Source organism: Cydia strobilella, chromosome 26, assembly GCF_947568885.1.
Source record: "Cydia strobilella chromosome 26, ilCydStro3.1, whole genome shotgun sequence".
Classification (NCBI taxonomy): Eukaryota; Metazoa; Arthropoda; class Insecta; order Lepidoptera; family Tortricidae; genus Cydia; species Cydia strobilella.
Window position 1 is genome coordinate 5,850,844 of NC_086066.1, and position 22,060 is coordinate 5,872,903.

Below are 22,060 nucleotides of genomic sequence, written 5' to 3' on the forward strand. Positions count from 1 at the left end.
TTTATAAATTTTTTAAATTTTCAATTTTGTCATCTGGTAACTGCCCTTTAAAGGTTCTGTCAAAATTTTCCATTTCCGGTCTTTTTACTCCTCCGTGGCATGGCGGACGGTCTGAGCCGCCGTATATAGTGTTTTTTGGAGGAAATTCTTCGCTAAATAGCGAAATGGTAAGTTTATTATCAAATTAAAGTGGATTACATACACTAAACTTGTAAAGTGGGCGAAATAAACAAGTGCAAGTGATATTTTTATAAGGCATTTCGATGGTGAGTGGTCCACGTGTTTCGAGAGTTATTTCTTATAAATATCATCAATCTAATAGTTTCCCACGGTTACTAATCCATAATTAAGTTATGAAAGTGGTTAATTTTCAATAATTAAGATGGTTTTCTGGCTTGCATTTTTGGAAGAAGGAAGTTTACACCACGGCGTGATCACGGCATGACTCCAAATTAGAGTCGAATAAACGCTTGTTTCGGTTTATTTTGTTTAATTACGGGTCTAAATTGATAGTATTCTAGTTTTATCCGAAATTTTAATAGTTTTACATGAAATTACAGTCTTGTTATACTTTGAGGTTGCATCGAAAATTTTGAGGTTAGGTTAGGTTTCGTTAATTTCTTTTATTACTTTCAGATATTTTGTAACAAAACATAGGACAGTTAACTATTGATTTTCAAAATATATTTTCTATGAGCTATGGGTGTGAAGAACACTGTATAACATGTAAATAATTGTTGTTGTCTAACCTTGCACTTGTTGAGTCACACAATGAAAACCAATGAAAATAAATATTATTAGTTTTTAATTAAATTTAATTCAGAATCAGAAAACCACACACAAAAAAAAAATAATTACTCCACTACAATTGCTTTATATTAAAAATATTTCATTGTAAACCAGTGCTAACATTCAATCCTTCTATGGATTAAATCTTTTATTATATCAGAAGAGGCATGAAATATACATAGTGTTTCCGTATACTTAATATTGATTGTAGTTAATATAATAAACCAATTATGGATATCCATTCAACCTTGATATTTTCAAACCCCAAACTCTTCCTGGTTGAGCCACCATTGGCCTTTCAGGTACATGTAGGGGGACATTAAAGTTCCCTTAGGAAACACTGCACAGGCTACTGTCTGGCAGTGTGTCGACATGTGGAACACATTACTATTCTAACTTGAAATAAATATACATTCTTTGTTATTTATTTATTTTATTTATTTATTATTATTCGGAGATCCAACAGCTGTTAACATGACTATAGGTTTTATAAATATGATACAAAAAGCCAATTACAGGTTCTCACCAGTAGCTACATATTAACAAAAACAATTGGTGGTTAGCACTATTGCACGATGGACTGCCACCTGGTGGACGCTCGTGAACTTTGCCCAGCCAGCCAGTTGTTTGTGTGTTGTCAGACAGTTGTTTTATACGCAGCTATAGATGACTGGTTTCTGTAGTGTGCCGTTTTTTGTCTGGCAGTGAATGTGTTAAGGATGAGGGATGGGATGACTTGACACTCGTCAACAGTGTCCAACCTGCACTGTCTTGATATTGTCAGGTGACACCCATAACTCAATAATACAGTCAAACCTGGATAAGAGAGCTCAAGGGAGCGCAATCTCTTGTTGTCATATCCTCTAGTCGCCCAGACGTCAAAACTTGCCAAGACAAATGCAATTTTGATTTGTCAAAACAAAGATTCAAATTAGAACGGAACAGGAGACCTTTTTATAGGTCTCTGGGCGGCTAGAGGATATAGAGGTTTCTCGGTAACCTGAGTTTCTAGCTTATAGAGTGATAGAAGAGTTCTATTTCACTTATAGAGGTCAATAAAATTACAGCTAATATGTGACGGTTTTTCTATGATAGGCCGCTAGGCACTTAATTGTGACGTTTTCAACCCAAAGGTACCACATTGTCGCTTGTTGATAAGGTTGATTTCTTATTGAAGCTATATGGAAATAGCGCCTTAGTTAGTTAGTTATGCTGGGCATTTTCCGCAAATCGACATCCAATGTGCCTATTTTGCGTGATTACAATAGCGCCTTACTGACAAGCGACATTAAGTACCCTTTTGGTTGAAAATGGCACATATGTGGGTTATTGTAAACAAACAATGTGTGTGTGTTATTTAATTGAAATAATAGCTGGACATAATGTTCACAAAAAAAAACAGAACTGTTTTTACATTTTGTAAATGTTTTTCCATTACTGAAGTAGTTAAAAAACCTTATTCAAAACAAAATTTCTTAATTCCAGAGTCTATCAGTCGCCCGACCATTAGTGTCGGTCTACTCTGAGAAGAGTGAGGTGGTCGCTGGGGCTGCTCTGCCGCTCCCGTTCGTGTTCAAGGCGCCGATCCGCCCAGACCTCGTCAACAATGTGCATGTGTCCATGTCCAAGAATGCGAGGCAGCCCTACAGCGTGAACAAGGAGGCTGGTATGTATAATTTGTATGTTAAGGTGCATCCACATGTCAACTTTTGTGGGGCCACACTGTAACAATAGGTAACTTGCTGTTGCACAGTGCTGCTCTACAAAAGTTAACTGTGATGTGGATGCACATTTAATTGTATTTTTGTGAGAGGCAAAACTTGTAGTAAAAAGCCGGGTCACAGAGCGAGCATGCGCGCGAGGCAATTTCCTCGCGCACAAAACGGCCACTGTAGACAAGCCTCGGCCGAGGCGGCGCGCGTGAGACAAGTCTAATAATGTCGATACAACACGCGCGCCTCGCCCGAGGCACGTCTACACTGGCCGTTTTGTGCGCGAGGAAATTGCCTCGCGCGTATGCTCACTCTGTTTGAACCCGGCTAAAGCTGAAATCGCGCGGAGAGCTACCGCCCACAGTCTGCGTCGGACCACCAACTCGTGCGCTCTTTAAAGACCTCGTTATGGAGCAAAACATGTTGAGCAATATGTCAGTGTCTCACATAAGTTTTGTTATTAAAATGATATTGGTATTCTAATTACTAAATTCAAAGAGCAGGGTGTGCTGTTAAATAGCAAGAATGTGAACTTAATATGATATTTATTTATTTATTTATTTTCGGAGAACCAACAGCTATCAATTATACAATAGTTATATAAGTAAATAACAAAAAGCCAATTATAGGTTCCCACCAATAGCAACAAGTTAACACATAATTGGTGGTTAGCACTAAAATTTTACAACGTATTCAACTAATACTAATTTCAAAATGTGAATACCTACTTATCAAATACCCACAATTCAATACTCTTAATATACTCTTCTTCTTCTTCTTCTTCCTGCCTCTATCCCAGTTCATCTGGGGTCGGGCCTCCTTGTGCATCGGCGCCAGGATATTCTATCCCGGGTTGTCACTGGTGCAAGCTTCTGGGCTTTCAAATCCTTTTCGACGGTTGACCACCAAGTGGCTGGTGGTCTGCCTCTTCCTCTAGGCCCTGTATTGATGTTAAGTACAGTCTTCACAGAGTAGGTATCGTCGCGGCGCATAACATGTCCATACCAGCGGAGCCTACTTTCTCGGAGTTTTTCTGTTACTGGAGCCACTTTGAATGAACCCCGGATATGTTCATTCCTTACCCTATCTATGCGCGTAACTCCTCCAGCCCATCTCAGCATCTTCATTTCTGCCGTGTGCAGTTGCTGTTTGTGCTTGCTAAGGGCTGTCCAGCATTCCGCGCCGTATAACATGGCAGGTCTCACGGCCGTTTTATATACTTTGCCCTTGGTTTTAATTGGCATTTTAGGGTCACATAGAACTCCAGAGAGGGAGCGCCATTTCAGCCATGCTGTGTTTACGCGGTGATTTACATCCTCTTCTATGCGAGTATCAGATGTTAGCATGGATCCTAAGTACTTAAAGCGGGTAACGGTTGGAAGCGTTGCATTGTCGATCTGTATCTTGCAGTTTAATTCTTCTGTGCCACCCAGATCGCATTCCATATATTCTGTTTTTGTGCGACTAATTCGGAGTCCATGCCTTTCGAGTTCTGTGTACCACTTGTTAAAAGTTTGTTGTAGCTCCGATGCCGACTTTGCGATCAATACGATGTCGTCTGCATACAACATGCACCAAGGGATTTCTGATTGGAGATGTCTCGTTTTGTAATCCATGATCAGGTTGAACAGTAGGGGGCTCAATGCCGAACCCTGATGGACACCTACTTTCACCTGGAATGGATCTGTGACGCCAGCGGGACTTCTAATTTGCGTCGTAACTCCTTCGTACATATCCCGGACTAAGGATATGTAGTTCTCGGGTACATTCTGGGCTCGCATTGCTTGCCAAACTAACCTTCTTGGGACCCTGTCGAATGCCTTTTCTAGGTCTATAAACGCGAAGTACAGGTTTTCCTTGTTCATTCGACATTTCTCCATTAAGACGCGGATGGTTTGGATGGCTTCTGTTGTTGACCTACCCGCTGTGAAACCGAACTGGTTTTGCGTCGTGCTAGTTAACGTCGTCAGACGGGCACTTACTACTCGTTCCCACAGTTTCAGCGTATGCGACGTTAATTTGATCCCTCTGTAGTTGTTACACTCTGCCACATCACCCTTATTCTTATATATGGGGCAGAGGAAGCTTGATCGCCACGAGGTTGGTATTGTACCCTCAGACAGAATTTTATTGAAAAGTGCCGTAAGCCAGGGTAGGGCAGTCTTTTGTAGCAATTTCCAGATGTCCGCTGGCACTTCATCAGGACCAAGGGCTTTGTGCAATTCCATCTTAAGTAATGCCTTTGCTATTTCTTGTGGCTGAATGCGATCGAGTGGGCCCTCTGTAGGTGATAATATTGGCAACTCTTCGCTAGGGAACTCTTCATTTAACAAATGATCATAGTATGTTCGCCATCTCCCATTTATGTCTTCATTAGAAGTTAAGAGTTTACCTAAGCTGTCCTTGATGTACTTATTGCACTTTATGTCAAGCGAAGATTTGTGCCGCTGCCGAGCGATTTTAAAAATGGCGCTTTCCGTGGGTGCGTTTTCCAGTCTCTCGTAGAAGTTCTGTCGCGAGTAGGCCCGTGCCTGTGCCACTGCTGATTTTGCAATCGATTTCATGGCTTTGTACTTTTCGCGGTCCTCCTCGAGATCAGATTTCTGCCATGTCTTAAATGCGTCGCGTTTTGCTTTGATTATATGCTGGACATCATTGCTCCACCAGGTAGTGTCTTTGTTAGTTGCCAGTCCTCCTCGGGCGACCCCTAATATGAGGCGTGAGTTACTTTGGCAGAAACATTCAAAGTCTGACCACATCCTGTCAGCAGGTTTGTGGGCATATGCATCGGTCTGCAGGTATGTACCAATCTTGTTGAGCAACTGGGTCCCTTTACTGCTGTGAAGTTCTTTCCATTTTATGCGCTCGGTTCGATCCATGTGTACTCGGATAGGTTTTGGTAATTCCATTGTGGCTAGTAATAATCTATGCTGTGTAGTTAGAGCCTCTCCTGGTATTATTTTACAGTCTTTATAGTACTTTCTCATCGAACTTGACGCTAGGATGTAGTCTATTTGTGTTCTGGCTGTAGATGTTTTGTATGTGATTAGGTGTTCTTCCTTTTTCCGAAAAAGTGTATTCATAATTTTGAAGTTGTATTTTACGGCGAAATTTAGAATACTGAGTCCTTCTTGGTTACGTCTGCCGTATCCAAAGCCTCCGTGCACTTCAGGATATGCCTCATTCTCAGCCCCAACATGGCCATTCAAGTCTGCTCCTATGTGTACCAGCTCCTCTGGTGGTATATTTTGTAGCACTTCGTCAAAATCCTCCCAGAAGGTATCTTTCTCCGATGCGGAGCAGCCTACCTGGGGTGCATATGCTGATATGATGTTTAGGACCGGTTGATTGTCCAGTGCTAACTTAACCAAAAGTAACCTATCGCTCTTTCTTACGATGTTAATGATTCGCTGTTTTAAATCTGTATCTAGTGCGACTACTCTTAATATACTGAGCTAAGAAAAACAAAACTTATTAATAAAATACATCAATCGATACAGTGATATTATTATGAATATGCTATCGCATACGACTCGCTCACTTAGGTAATTTGTTTGCCAGAATCCGTCTTATAGTTGTGATGTTACTATTAAAAACGTCAATATCACACTCTTTCGTTAGTTCATTTAGACTTTTACCAGCTCGCAATAGAAAGCTATTCTTTCTGTAATTACGTGATGAAAATGGAATTGAGAGGGGAGGGAAGTATCTTTTAGGTCTATGCACTAAATGTCCACGTTCAGTGAGCTTTCTCCATGCTTCTGAGTGTTACTGCGGATTAGTGCAACAGCAACGTAGCGACATGGCGTTCTGGGTCCGCTCTGTAGCGGACACGGGTGCAGAGTTGTTACTACAGTTTTCCTTGTTAAACATGTTCATTGTTTATCAATAAAATGTTATTGGTTAACGATGCGATTAGAAATGACTCAATAGGCAAAGCAACTCCGTCTGTGTAGCTGTGCCTAGTCCGAGGGAAACGAACCCCCAGCCACAATGCCTCGGTCGAGGCACATCTACACAGACCAAGTTACCTCGCGCCATATTAGTTATTCTGTGCTCGCTCGGCAATTTCTTTGCGAGGCTGCTCTTTACTCTAATATTCGTTAGGTTAGGATACCGAATACCGCTTAGTTGTTTCATGAATGTGCTCATGATGTTCTTTTCTCCTCAGGCCACCAAACTAGCGCGGAGTCATGGGGTACCGGTCGCGCCGTAGCGCGTATCCCCCGTGTTCGTGGTGGTGGTACCCACAGGTAAAAACATCAACAAAGTAAATTTGTTTGTTTAATCATCTATCTGTATGCCATACTAGAATGCCTAGATGGAATTTATGCATATATATGCAGTTGGAATAGGCCTATATTATGTGCCTTACATTCATACATAAATTACAAACAAAATATTTGGGTTTTGTTTGCACTAAATGTCCACATTCAGCGAGCCATTTCCATGCTTCTGAGTGTTACTGCGGATTAGTGCAACAGCAACGTAGCGACATGGCGTTCTGGGTCCGCTCCGTAGCGGACACGGGTGCAGAGTTGTTACTACAATTTCTAACAAAGTACAAAATGTTGTTTTCTGGCTCTTATTGTTGTGATCATGGTGAAACACGAAGTAAAGTGATCGTTTCATTAATAGGAATCATTTCAAATACCGTTAATAATTTGTTAAATGATAAAAAAATTAGGCTGCGGTCTGGACGTCGGCGAGCAGCGGGGCGACGAGCGGGCGTTCAAGGACGTTCATATATAAGATAGATTTTCGACCATCGAAATATCGCTCGGCACTCCGCTGCCCGCCAATTTCCAGACGGCGGCCGTAAGCTCAGAATGAATCGAGTAGAAAGTATTGTTGAACGTGTGCGTCGTTTCTCAGATCTGGCCAGGGTGCGTTCGGTAACATGTGCCGCGGCGGGCGCATGTTCGCGCCCACGAAGCCGTGGCGGCGCTGGCACCGCCGCGTCAACCTGCGCCTGCGCCGCGCCGCCATCGCCGCCGCCGTGGCCGCCGCCGGCGTGCCCGCGCTGGTGCAGGCCCGAGGTGAGACACATACAGATACACCACCCTGCGCTGGCACCGCCGCGTCAACCTGCGCCTGCGCCGCGCCGCCATCGCCGCCGCCGTGGCCGCCGCCGGCGTGCCCGCGCTGGTGCAGGCCCGAGGTGAGACACATACAGATACACCACCCTGCGCTGGCACCGCCGCGTCAACCTGCGCCTGCGCCGCGCCGCCATCGCCGCCGCCGTGGCCGCCGCCGGCGTGCCCGCGCTGGTGCAGGCCCGAGGTGAGACACATACTCCACACTACCGTCGGCATCTACTCAGCGCTATGCTGGTGGTGCAGTTGCGCCAACGTTGCGTCGAGCCGCAGCCATAGTTAACTAGACGCCGACACGGGAGATGCTAGTAGAGTAAATAGTAGATGTAATGCAGGGACGCCCGGTCGGAAACAGGCGGGGTGTCCATCAGGGATCGTGGTCGGCAATTCCAAACGTCATTCAAGGTCATTAATACTAGTAACCCCTCGAAAGCCTTACTCTTCCCGCCAGTGCGGTTTGAGTTACGAATGTCGAGGGTAGAGTGAACTTCCCTTAGGAAACATCAACTTGGACTCCAGTCCGTTGGTGTGTCGACGTGTGGAAGACAAACCTACATGTTTTTTTAATTTAATTACATATTTTGGTATAAAACTCTGTGACCGTTTCCAAGTTTATCCAAAAAAGAACCCAAACTTTGATCAGAGTATACTCAGTTTACACCTTCTAAACTCTTTCACTTCTCAACCAAGCAAAGCAAGGTCTAGGATCAACTCATGTTTATTTTGTTTCAAATGTTTCATATTGTGATCATTGTTTGACATGATAATGTCAATAAATCGTAAAACGAAACGAAAATGTGTATACCTAGTTCCACGGGTTCTCTTTATTATAAGATTTGATTGCTAAAACCGTTTTTGTTTGCAGGTCACATCATCGAGAAGGTCCCCGAGATGCCCCTGGTGGTCTCGGACAAGATCCAGGAGATCAACAAGACCAAGAACGCTGTAATCTTCCTCCGCCGCGTCAAGGCCTGGTCTGATGTCCTCAAGGTCAGTTCATCTTCTATCTACACTTTTCCATCTGTGATATTGGAGTAACAGAGATATGTGAATTGATTTTTGAAGTTCGTGGTAGACCTGGAACACATTACTGCTGTTGCAGAAAATGTGGAACACATTACTGCTGTTGCAGAAAATGGAACTGACTGGATAACTGACACTGGCTAGTTACCTATATTAAAATGAAAATGACCTGTCATCACTTAATAGGCATGTGGAGCTGTGGACCCGCCTAATGTATAATAAAGATAAAGATAAAAGATATTTATTCGTGACGATCACAACACAAGTAAGAACATGTACAGACAACAACAGCAAGAAAAGAAGAAATCATCAAGTGTGCATCACGAAATGGACCCAATGGTCTTCCGTAGGGCCCATTCGGAATGATGATAAATGACTGATGAAAATCTGAGACTATAACAGTCCTGAGTGCTGCATGATAGGTCATAAGAATGTAGTCATAGTTATAGGTAATACTTATTATTTCTATGCCTATTCAGGCAGGATGTGCTGATCAAAAATTGTTATATTACATCTTCATTCAAGAAATAAATAAATGATTATGATTATGAGCAAAGATAGATATAACTCCGTAATAGATGGATACAGTCTAAGGAAAAAACGTGCCCCAAAATTCAAGAAAATTTGATTCTCGTTCAGAGGGCGCTACTAGTTTTGGCCTACAGTCGTATAGATGGCGTTGACGGTTTCGTCTGTTATCTAACAATTTTAACGCATATCAGAGAAAGAACATGGGTCAAAATCATAAAAATAATTAATGCAAATAAAAAAAAATCATTTATCTATATTTAAATACATTCTATCTTATTTTTATAAATCTTCATTTTTAGTTTTAAAGTGTGTCGACAGATGGCAGTGAATTTACTAGGGTTACAAAATTTACTATGACAGTACCGCTCTAGTATAAGTTACTCTATGTTATGAGTGAAAATAATTTCAGCTATAGTCACTTAAAAGTTTTTTGTTTAAACTCATTGGAATGAAAGGCGCCATCCGGCAAGTTAGTATAGTATGTAATTATGTAGTCCCAACACTTTCCTCTCCCAGATCTATATGTATTTCTGGGAGCTCAAGATCGTTGGAAGATAAAACTTCTTTTGACAACAATCGGATTTGATTATTTCTTCTCTGACATAGACAATAGAAAACAATTCATTGTTATTAGCCGGGTCCACACAGACCGAGCTTACGCGCGACGCAATTTCCTCACGCACAAAACGGCCAGTGTAGACGTGCCTCGGCCGAGGCGCGCGTGTTGTATCGACATTTTTAGACGTGCCTCGCGCGCGCCGCCTCTGCCGAGGCACTGGCCGTTTTGTGCGCGAGGAAATTGCCGCATGCTCGCTCTGTGTGGACCCGGCTAAGGTGCAGTGCGTTCAGGTCCTTCACTAAACGCAGCTCGCCGAGCACTGAGCGGACGGCCGTGCGGGCGGGGATCGCTGATACCATTGTTATTATTAGTTATTTTTAACAAATTAAAAGTATTTAAATCATTCGCGTTTTGAACACATATTAAATAAGAAATCACATTTACAATCGGGTCTAATCATCATCATATATTTAAGTGTTACACTCTTGTCGGTGGAACGATTCCCATATGTGTCGGTCCTCTGCCTTCTCCTTGACAGCCTGATACGTCACGACGTTGTTTTTCCTTTACTTGATCTATGTTTCTCCTTGGTCTCCCCCTCCGTCTCCTTGTTGAGTTGAGCTCTCCCTTCAATTATGTTTCTGATAAATTCGTCGTGGCGTAGCAGGTGTCCAAGCATCTTTCCTCTTTTTTCTATGGTTCTGAACAAACTCCTCTCCTACCATGCGTAAAATCGTAATCACCACCAGGAGTGTGCGAGTGAGATAAAAAATCTAGTTTTTGTTGTGGGCTCTAAATGTGTGACTGAGACAGCATCATAACGAGTACTGCTGCCTTGTAAACTTTAAATTCGTCTTCGGTTGAAGCTCGAAGTATAATTACATTTAAAAATGGTAGTGGTGGTGGTAGTGGTTTAAAAATGTGATGTCTACCCCAAACTTTTTCATGCACTTTTCGTCGGGTAGTCACACAAATCTCTGTTTTGACATTTTGCTGGGACGTCAGTTAGCCGCGACCACGACCTGTGAAACCTGTGTCGAAACGTCGGTAAATAAAGGTAACAAAATAAATTCGCGTTAGACCCGATTATAAATGTGATAAATTAAAAGTAATGATTAATGATCAAAAATAACATTTTACGGATGAACCGATTTAAGTTCCGTTATTTTAATCATAGCCTTAAAATGATTGTTTAGTTATGTTTATATTTGGAATGATAATCAAGTGTACGTGTTTTGTCAGGTGTACAAGTCGCAGCGGCTGCGCGCCGGCAAGGGCAAGATGCGCAACCGCCGCCGCGTGCAGAAGCGCGGACCCCTCATCGTCTACCACAAGGACCAGGTACTACACTACACCCGACACCCGACACCCGACCCAAGTAGCCTAAAGGCTTGGCCAAACACAAGGCACGACGCAGCGCCGCGGCCCATGCTAACAGGTTAGCGTCGTCAAACAGACTGCGTCCCGCCGGCCCCTTGCGTCCACACCACGCTGCGTCAGCAGTGTGTTTGGCCAAGCCTTAAAGCTCTGGTGTCCTAGGAAAGCGGTGCCGGCATATAGCGGCCGTAATACAGCGGTGAATGACGTCACCAGAACGTTGTCTATGAAAATCAAACGGCGCGGTTTCCTAGAGGGCGGAGATTGACACCGTAACGTCAAGAAGCGGTGCCGCCATTTGCATGACGGCCGTCTTGACGGTGTCGATAGGTTCGTGAACGTTTTATTTGATAGCGGTGAAGCCATTTCTACTGAAATCTCAAATACGATTATTTTCCTCTTCTAATGATTTCGTTGTAGGTCACAAATAGGTCTACTTTATTGGGGACGTGACGCGTATGGCATGGCTTCATAACCTGCAGAAATCTGTATATACTTAACGTTTAATTTAAGGCTAAGTTTTCAAACGTTATTACGCCAATTATCGACTTCTTAGCTTTATCAGAAGTGTTAAAAAAATTGCGTCACGTACACGACACTGCTGGAATTTTATACCCCCTAAATGACAGTTCGAAAATTGACAATTGACTGCCTAATCCAACTGTTATATTTGGGCTTTTTTTGTCAGAGTGAGGGGCCATTTTAAGGCTATTGGCATTATGCCCAGTATGTCTAATAATGAAATACTGGGAACAAATTCTTTACACTTACCAAGTTGTGACTAAATATTTTTAAAATATCTGCATGTAAGCTTTCTCTCTTAGATTAATTCAATTTGAAGATATATTAAAATTGCAAAAGTAATCAGATCTCATTGTGGTATAACCAAGCCCTCGAAAGCCTTACTCTTCCCGCCAGTGCGGTTTGAGTTACGAATGTCGAGGGTAGAGTGATCTTCCCTTAGGAAACATCAACTCGGACTCCAGTCCGTTGGTGTGTCGACGTGTGGAAGACATTTTTGCTATAGCTACTCCCAAAAAGATTCAGTTTACTTTTTTATTTTATAGAAGAGCTGAATATCATTGTAATATGATTTAGGTATACAGCGGAAGCCCTGATAATAAGCATCCCTACATTCTGTCTGTCAGTTACCTCTTCACACTTAAACCGCTGAACCGATCAAGATAAAATTTGGGAGATAATTTGAGGCCCGAGGCAAGTTCCAAGATTTATGAATTATCATCATCAACCCACGCGGGGGGCAGAAGCTCAGTTACAAAATATAACTATAAATTAGTACCGATTATGGCTGCCACATAATTGCTTGACACCTTAGGGTCAAAAAATTCCTTGGTACATCAGTTCAGCATGAACTTGTCAGAAAATATTTAAAATTCGCAGTTAGGCTGGCTTCACGTCTCAGTACTTTCGTACACGTTCTCTATACCACAGGGCTGACACACTATACATCAAAAATCACTTGCGTTCCTATGTGTGAACGGCACGTCTATTCTGTACACGCGTCATGCGTCATTGTGTGAGTAAGTTGCTTGTTGCTTATAAACAGTACTGAGTGGCCGGCAAACGGCCATCAATCTGTTGTCGCGGGGCGAGGTAGTTCGAGTCGGGGCGGGGCGGTGCGTGGCCGTTCTGCATGATAATATAATGATAGCTTATTCTGTGTCTATACTAAAGCAATGTTTGTGTCCAGGGTCTGACCAAGGCCTTCCGTAACATCCCCGGCGTGGACCTGATCAACATCGACAAGCTGAACCTGCTGGCGCTGGCGCCCGGTGGCCACGTCGGCCGCTTCATCATCTGGACGCAGTCTGCCTTCGACCGTCTTGGTAAGTCGCAATATATCACAATAATTAACATAGACTGTGCTAGATAAAGAGTCCCCAGCAAGCTCGGCCGAATTGCACCTTCCCATATAAACGTAGTTCCGCTCGCATTTTAAAACTACGTGTTGTATTGTAATGAAACTTTGCACATACGATGAAATGAGGAATATCTAGGTCTGAAATTAGTTTATATAGCTCCAGTTTATAAAACAAATGAACTAGAGAAAAAACAAGTTGTATGGAAAAAATTAAATTCACTGTATTTTTTAACTATGGTATCTGAAGCTACATAAACTTATTACAGACATAGATATCCCTTATCCTATCAAAGTTTCAGAGCAATCTAGCTAGTCGTTTTAAAATGAGAGCGGAACTACGTTTGTATGGAGAACCGAGCTTGCCGGAGACCCTTAAGATATTTTGATGCCCTAAGCATTTTTATACAATGTCATTGTCATCTATACAAATACAAATAATTTATTAAAACAAGTGTTGTACAGTGGTTGCTCCTAAAAAATTGTTATTAGAAAAAAGTAGTTTACAAATGGCTCAACTAGGATTTCCTGCGTTTCAGGCAAAAAAGGACAATATGAATAATTTTTTAACTAGACTTATATTGGCGTCGAAATATCGGGAGCTCACAAATAATACAAAAGGTAATCACGGTCTATATCCCGGTCAATATAAGTCTAGTGAAACTAACCGTGAATCATTCAAAACTCTAATTTTTTAACTATTCACTTAATTGTAAATGATAAGTAGTACACAATAAAACTCTTATCATCTTAAACAAATAAGTAGGTTCTTAAGTATTATATATCAAAGTACAGTATCTATGAAATTCAATTGATTCCTGAGATCTTGGTGTCTGTCTGGACTTATGGCCTAAGCAACAACTGCTTACCTAGTCGGCTCATAAGTTCTGTCATATACATAGTATCATATAAAATCAAAAGTTTAAGTTTATTCCGTATAATTTGTACAGCGTTTGAAAGCTTATAAACTAGAGAATCTAAATGTATAACATTTATTCAAAATGACCGCCATAATTATCTACACAGGCTTGAAGTCTTCGTGGCCAGTCGTCAATGGATTCACGCACCACTTTCATGTCGATATTGGCCACTGCCGTAGCAAGAGATTTTTTCAGCGAGTCTAGATTTGCATGAGGTTTTGAGCACACCTTTTCCTCTAAATACTGCCATATTTTATAGTCTAAAGGATTAAGATCTGGGCTAGAGGAGGGCCAATCTTCATGCCGTATAAAGTCGATTTTATTGGAGGCGAGCCAGGCTTGTGTAGACTTTGCCTTATGGGCTGGAGCAGAGTCCTGCTGGAAAACCCAATGCTGGTTTAGAAACATCGTATGGGATAGTGGTTTCACAATATTAGTCAACACCGTGTCTTGGTACACTTTGGCACTAGTTTTTACTCCTTTCTCACAAAAATGCATACTAGTGACGCCCGCATAAGAAACTCCCAGCCAAACCATCACAGATGAAGGGTGATGACCTCTTTGAATACGGGGAATGCTATTAGACGCTTCTTTACTATTGCGAGCGTACACTCTATCATTTTGTTTATTACAGTTTTCTTCTATGTCAAAAAATTTCTCGTCCGAAAACAGTATACAACGGTGCTTATTTTTAGCGTACTTCTTCAATAAAGCTTTAGATCTTTTAAGCCTTAAAGCTTTAAGCCGACCATTGAGAAGATGGCCAGTTTTTCGTTTATAAGCACGAAGTCTCAGGTCTTGATTAAGCACTCTTTTCACCGTGTTTTTGCTCAAACCCATCTGGAGGGCCATAACTTTTTGTTTCCTAGCGGGATTTCTGGCAATGCGTGCCCTAATTGCTTGTACAACCGCTGGAGTCCTAGCTGTACGCGGACGACCGCTTCTTTTCTTGTCATTTAAACTAAAGACCTCACTGTATCTTTCTATGGTACGATACACAAATCTTAGAGAGAATTTTAAATTTTCAAGTAGCTTAAAAATTTTAGTCGGCGAGTGACCACAACGATATAGTGCAATTATTGCGGTACGGCTATCTTTAAGCGTCCACTCCATGTTGAAGAAAACAGAAAATTGCAAAATTATACTACTCAAATATTTAATAAAGATTCGAAATTCAAATGCAGAACGGTTTTTGTTTTAGGAGTTCCAAATTTAAATTTTAAAGGCCAGTGACAGAACTTATGAGCCGACTAGGTATATTGCTTATTGGGTTGGCCTAAAGCAAAGGCAGCGCGTCCGGGATGTTTGCGGACGCGAGCGTTGACGGTTTCCACGCCACGCTCCGCAAGCGTTGCGCCGCGATGCTCGGTAGGGTGCGTGACAGCCGCCACAGCCTCCTGGCCGTCGTGGCTAGCAGGTGGGACAGTGGCCTTCTGAAGCACTGGTCCGCCATGCACGTTAGCCTCATTAATAAATTGAATTTAATTTAATTTAAGATGTGTAATTTAATTTAATTTAATTGGTTCATTTTATCCAATAAATTTAAAAAAAATTAATTTAATTATTTATTTTAATTCTATTTTAATTGTAATTTTATATTTAAACAATGCTATAATTTTAATTCTAATTTTATATCTAAATTTTTTAAAGTTGATTGTATTTTAATTCTAATTTTAATTTTAATATTTTAATATTTGATATGTAAATTGTATATGGATTCCGAATTGTCCGAAATAAATGAATTTTATTTATTTATATTTTTAAAGGGGGTGCAAAAAAAAGACAAATTTTTTTTAGTAGGTACAATAACATGTCTGTTCTGGCGATCATCGCGGTCAACCTAACACACTCCTCCTCGCTTCGCTCGTCGTCGCACCTATCTTGTCTCTATTACTTAAATTTACTGTTCCAAATGATTGATTTTTATTTGTCAAGTAGTGGTTTCAACTTTCGGGTCAAATATCTCGGCCATTTTTGATTTTAGAATAAAGTTTTTACTACAAAACATGCTTATTTTAGCGTATTCTCTACGATAAAACAATAAAAAATAGGTGTCATAATAACATCACTCCGATGAAAATTTTTCTGTGTCGGCACCCCCTTTGCTTTAGTCCAACCGCTTATTGGTTAATAGGCAGATCCACACAGACCGAGCCGCGTCGCGAGGAAATTGCCGCGAGTAGCAGTTCAGACGTGCCTCGGCCGCCTTCTACATATCTATTTTGATTCTATTCTTAATCCATTTGTGCAGACGCCCTGTTCGGCTCATGGAAGACGCCTTCCAAGGAGAAGAAGAACTTCAACCTGCCGCAGCCCAAGATGGCCAACACCGATCTGTCCCGCCTGCTCAAGTCCGAGGAGATCCGCAAGGTGCTGCGCGCGCCCAAGTACGTATCTATGAATAACATCACGTTTAATATGATTCCTGCAATCCGTTTGGTTTCATACATTTCATGAACACTCTTTTCTGATTAGGCGGGCCCAGACTAAACGAGCCGCCTCGCGAGGAAATGAGGGCTACGGCGTTTAATTTCGCCGCTAGGGGCGCTGGTGTAGATGGAAAGACCTTCAAAATATCAAGTGCATAGAAGTTTGGGGGGTTTCAAGCTTTTATCTGGAATTTTCACTCCTTATTCATAATTGTGGTAAATTTTTGTCCATCTTTGATTAATCACGGTAAACAATAGATATAGCTCATTAAATGTTAGTGGTTAAAAAAAAGTGCCAACTAAAATATATGCAAAACGGAACAGGTTGAAAAAATGGCACATTTAGACGTTAAAATAACCTAATAATAACCTAATAATAATAGGTGTTAATAAGACCTTTGTGTTGATTTTATATAAATAAGCATAGAAGAATTTTGAGATCTGTTTTTCTACATTTTTTTACATAATCCCACTCTTGACATTTTCTCGCAATCAGAACCGAAATTCCTAGCCACAGCAGCCCGCTACCTAGAATCAATATCCACGCCCACAACTATTAATATTAATTAATTTAGTGATAAGCATATTATTTTAGTTTTAAGTACATATATGTTTATAACCCATAACTTGCATGTTTGGTTTAACTGTAAATGTAAAGTTGTTTAATAAATAAAATAAAATAAATAAAATAGACCTACATCTACAGTGGCGCCAACTGGTGAGCACAAAAACGGTAGCCCTCATTGCCAGCTCAGTCACGGACGTGCCTCGCCCGAGGCAATGGGCCGCGGCACTTTTACACAAACCTAGCTGCTTTTGTCAATTTCGTCGCGACGGGGCTCATTCTGTGTGAACCCGCCTAATAAACTCAAATGATGATACTCTCTTTCAGAGCATTGGGTTATGAGAACCATGATTACTCACACGTTGACAGTTTCTGATCAAACCTCGTATACCTCCCACCACCTTACACACCACCAACACTCGATTGTAACCCCCTATTCCCCCGCAGCAAGCGCGTGGTCCGCGCCACACGCAAGCTGAACCCGCTGACGAACACGCGCGCCATGCTGCGGCTCAACCCGTTCTCGGCGGTGCTGCGGCGGAAGGCGGTGCTCGACCAGCAGCGGCGCGCCAACCAGAGGGCGCTGTCGCTTGCTGAGAAGCGAGGCGTGAGTATCCCATACCATACAATACAATAGTCTGTTAGCAAATAGAAATAAAAACCGGCCAAGTGCCAGTCGGACTCACGCACCGAGGGTTCCGTACTTTTTAGTATTTGTTGTTATAGCGGCAACAGAAATACATCATCTGTGAAAATTTCAACTGTCTAGCTATCACGGTCAGATACAGCGTGGTGACAGACGGACAGCGGAGTCTTAGTAATAGGGTCTCGTTTTTACCCTTTGGATACGGAACCCTAAAAACTAAAAAGAAAGTCAAAAAAATTGTCTTATTTTTTAGGAATTTTTAACACAAGTTTTTTAAAATTATTAACCATAGTTTTAGCGTTTTAACCATAATTTATTACTGACAAGAGAAAGATTTCAAAATAGCTTTTTTATGGGGAATAACATTTTCAATATTCAGCAAAATGGAAAAGAAAAATTTCCGAGAACATGTTGCACATCTGTAAATGTTTTCTTGTTTCAAATTGTAACCAAATTAAAGTGTGTTTTCTTGCATAGATCAAACATGACTACTACTATTCTCTTTTACCTAAAACGAAATTCTAGTGGTTCTAGTACTTTTTAAAATGATGATACTCTCTTATCAGAGCATTGGGTTATGATATCCATGATTACTCAATCACGTTGACACTTCCTGATGATAATTCTATCATTATCATCGTGTAATGTTGATGAATCATTCTACAAGTATAGCTTGGTTTCAGATCAAGCTGCCCGCTGATGATGAGGCAGTCAAGGCACAAAAGCTGAGGGAGAAGAGGACGAAAGCTATCAAGGTGGGTCTCTTTCTAGCGTTTCGTTTCGCTTTAGAACCACTTCTCAATCTAAAAAGTCACAAACCTCACTGATAATTGCGTGTTATTTGCGATACATTGCCGGATACTGTGGTGCAATTCCATCGATTGATCAATGCCGCAATGTATCAAAAATCGCATGAGAAATCGGTGAGGTTATAGAGGCCCTAATCCCGAGGATTAGAAGTAGAAATTAAGGCCCCATTCGCACGAAAGCTTAAAAAGCGTTGCGTGTGGGACGCACCCATAGGTAAGAGCGAGAAAGCGATGTCTCTTTCTCGCTCTTACTTATGGGTGCATCATACACGTAACGCTTTTTAAGCTCTCGTACGAATGGGAACTTTAAAGAAAAGAGTAGGGTAAAAACTGACGGTCATGTCTCTTTAAAAAGAGGCTAAAATTAACCTATTCTCTAAGCTACATAAACGGAAATGGCCCAATGTCTTTTTGCGTCTCACATTTTGCTTAATAAGAGAGTGAGACACATTGCCATTGGACCAAGAAATGGGTACAGGTGGAATACCATCCTAAGGAATATCCCTCGAAAGCCTTACTCTTCCCGCCAGTGCGGTTTGAGTTACGAATGTCGAGGGTAGAGCGAACTTCCCTTAGGAAACATCAACTTAGACTCCAGTCCGTTGGTGTGTCGACGTGTGGAAGACAAATAATTTACATTTTTAGATTAATTACGTCACACGTCTAGGGGGGGAGGGGGGTCACGAAAATGTGACATGTTGTGACAAGGGGGAGGGGGAGTCACAAACTTGGGGGGGTTGCCAAATGTGACCAAGTGTGACAAGAAGGGGGAGGGGTCAAAAAACCTCGAAGTTCGTGTGACGTAATTAATGTATGAACCCCTAGTTAACAAATACTTGGTGTCCCTGTCGTCAGTTACTGAATTAAGTAAGGTGTGGGAAGAGTCCATCTAAGCTAACTAAACTGACTGTACAACAATAAAGTGTTTAAATACCCCTTTAAATATCATATTAGGCGGATCCACAGAATCCACACCGAACGGCAGCCTCCTAGTAGAAGTGCTTAGGGCGCATTGCCTCAGGCGAGGCACGTCTTCACCGACTGAGCTGCTTCGCGCGGCAATTTCCTCACGAGGCGGCTCGGTCTGTGTGGTTCCACTTAACTTGCGTCAAAAGTAAAAATATCTGTCGAACATTCTCTATCTCTCCCTTAAAAAGTATATATTACTCAGTTATCCTTTACTCTGTGGCTGACATGTTGCTGTCATATCCATACTATCCATACTAATATTATAAATGCGAAAGTCCGTCTGTCTGTGTGTTCCCTCTTCACGCCTAAACCGCTGAACCGATTTAGATGAAATTTGGCATAGAGATAGGTTGAGTCCCTGAGAAGGACATAGGATAGTTTTTATCCCGAAAATCATCCCTTAAGAAAGTAAAAAGCGGGGTGGAATTGAGATAATTAACGAAGTGCCTGCTAATTTGTGTGCATAAGATGCTCAAATTTAGATTGCTATGAGATTTTCTCCAGGCGCTATTCTTACTCTAGCTGCGGTTACTAAGTACCTATGTTAGACGTATGTCTACGTTATGGCAGACGAAGTCGCGGGCAAAAGCTAGTATATTATATTTTTAGTTTCTTTTATATATATTTATGTATGTCTATTTTAATTTTCTTATTTGTGTACGTTTATTTACTGTAATTGTGTGTATGAAAGTAGACTTCATAACGTTTTATGCAACACCTACTCTTCTTGACTAAATGATTTGTTTCCGCTACCCAAAGGTTGTCTGGAAGAGATCGCTCTTCAGCGATAAGACCGCCTGTTCCCTCTATCCTTAATCAATTGTTGTGGTGAGGTGTGCCAATAAAGAGTATTCTATCTATCTGTGTGTCTCAGGCCGCCGTAGCCAAGAAGCCCAAGAAGCCCGTGGCCAAGAAGACCGCGCCGCCGCCGCCCAAGAAGAAGGCCGCCAAGGACGACAAGAAAGCCAAGAAGCCCGCGGCCAAGCCGGCGCCTAAAAAGTGATTAAATGAAGATTTATAGACCTACACATGTGTTTCATTTTAAACAATTTTTGGGGTCCGTAGTCAACTAGGAATCCATGTCCGTCTGTCTGTCCGTCCGCATCCGTGATGGCAAAAATAGATATAACTCTGTAATAGATGGATACAGTCTTAAGGACTCTAAGGAAAAAACGTGGCTCGAAAATCAAGAAAATTTGATTCTCGATCAGATGGCGCCACTACCTTTGGCCTACTCTCGTATAGATGGCGTTGGCGGTTTCGTTTGTTATTTAACAATTTTAACGCATATCAGTGAAAGAACATGGGTCAAAATAAATATAAAAATAATTAATGCAAATAAAAAAAATCATTTATCCATATATAAAAATACATTTTTTGATATTTTTAGTTTTAATCGTGTGTCGATAGATGGCAGTGAATTTACTGTGCTCACGCCACACATCAGTTTTCTTACTGACTATTATTTTCGTAGTAGACATCTAGCGTCAAGTTACGGAATTATCAATACTGCTACTCGACACTAGATGTCACTTGTATCGGGGTTGGCAACTGTCGAATGTTTGCAGAGATGGCGCCATCATAGCTTGCCCCTTTTTCTATGAGATTTGGCAGGGCATCCAGGGCCATGGAGACTGTATAAAGGAGCCAAATCTCTATGTTATGTATGCTAAATACAATGTCTCATATAACTGGTAGGCAACGCACTTGTGACACCTTTGATATCACTAGCATTTACTTGGCATTAGATTGACAAGTCAGAGCAGTTAGAGCTTTAGTTACAGTTTTGCAATAACGAACTAAAGCTTTTTGAATTTAGAACGTTAAATACTGGGACCGTGAATATTGGAGAGTATGCCATATAGGGAGCGTGCATAAACTGTAGGGGACAGCACAGGAGACGTTAGATTTTTGGCGCAAGGCGTATATGTGTAGTTTATGCTTCCAAAGTAGCCCACAAGATGGCAGCACTTGCTTTGGCGTGAAGTGTCAATGTACATGTGATCATGGAGACTATATAAAGGAGCCAAATCTCTATGTATGAAAAGTGTCCATCAAAAAACAGTAATTAGGCGGCGCCAGCGCCACCATACACCGAAATACTACCAAAAACAACCTACGTAATTTGGTCGGGTTATTTGTTGCCTTATATGGTTCATGTTATACTTATGTCCCAGAGCCTAACTAGCGCCACCGGAGAGATTAGGAACTATTATTTAAAGCTTAACGCGGTCACTTTTACAACAATTCTGCCATAAGAGATTGCGATCCTTTCTATACCATCCATAATCCAGGGCATTAAAAAAACAAAAATTTGACACAATTCTACATAGACCTAGCATTACATAGACCAGCTATACGCGTGCGCCCGTAAGGGATAGACATAGATGACGTCATAAACGTGGGGATACCATATTGGTAAAAATTACCCCAATATTTGATATCACGTTGGGGCGATTACCCTGGAGGCAAAGTTAGCTTGTTTGACGGTAATAAAAAATTGTTAAATAAAATGTCAATGGGCCGTTCTTTTTAGGCGTATAAACAATAAAATACCTCCTATAATTCGCGCAGGTGGTACAAAACTAAACATGTTTAGTAAATAAAACGTAAAATAAAATGTATTATGGGTTTTAATTTAAAGAAATCACAAATCGCAATCACACAAATTAATGTACACCACGTTTAATCTTCACAACATTTGTTTATTTATTTTTTGGATTTAGAAGTAAGAAAAAACTTCGAGGTCAAAATTA

At 41.4% G+C, this 22,060-nt stretch overlaps 1 protein-coding gene across 1 annotated transcript; it reads left to right on the top strand.

Annotated features, from left to right (window-relative positions):
* Positions 1 to 46: 46 nt before the first annotated feature.
* Positions 47 to 20,330, top strand: LOC134753303 (large ribosomal subunit protein uL4). The gene is made up of 11 exons (XM_063689155.1): positions 47 to 167; positions 2,275 to 2,455; positions 6,673 to 6,754; positions 7,377 to 7,540; positions 8,463 to 8,587; positions 10,953 to 11,051; positions 12,799 to 12,934; positions 16,138 to 16,273; positions 17,328 to 17,487; positions 18,210 to 18,281; positions 20,179 to 20,330. Exons 1-11 carry the CDS (start codon positions 165 to 167, stop codon positions 20,305 to 20,307), a joined length of 1,287 nt encoding a protein of 428 aa, XP_063545225.1. The 5' UTR covers positions 47 to 164; the 3' UTR covers positions 20,308 to 20,330.
* Positions 20,331 to 22,060: the final 1,730 nt, after the last annotated feature.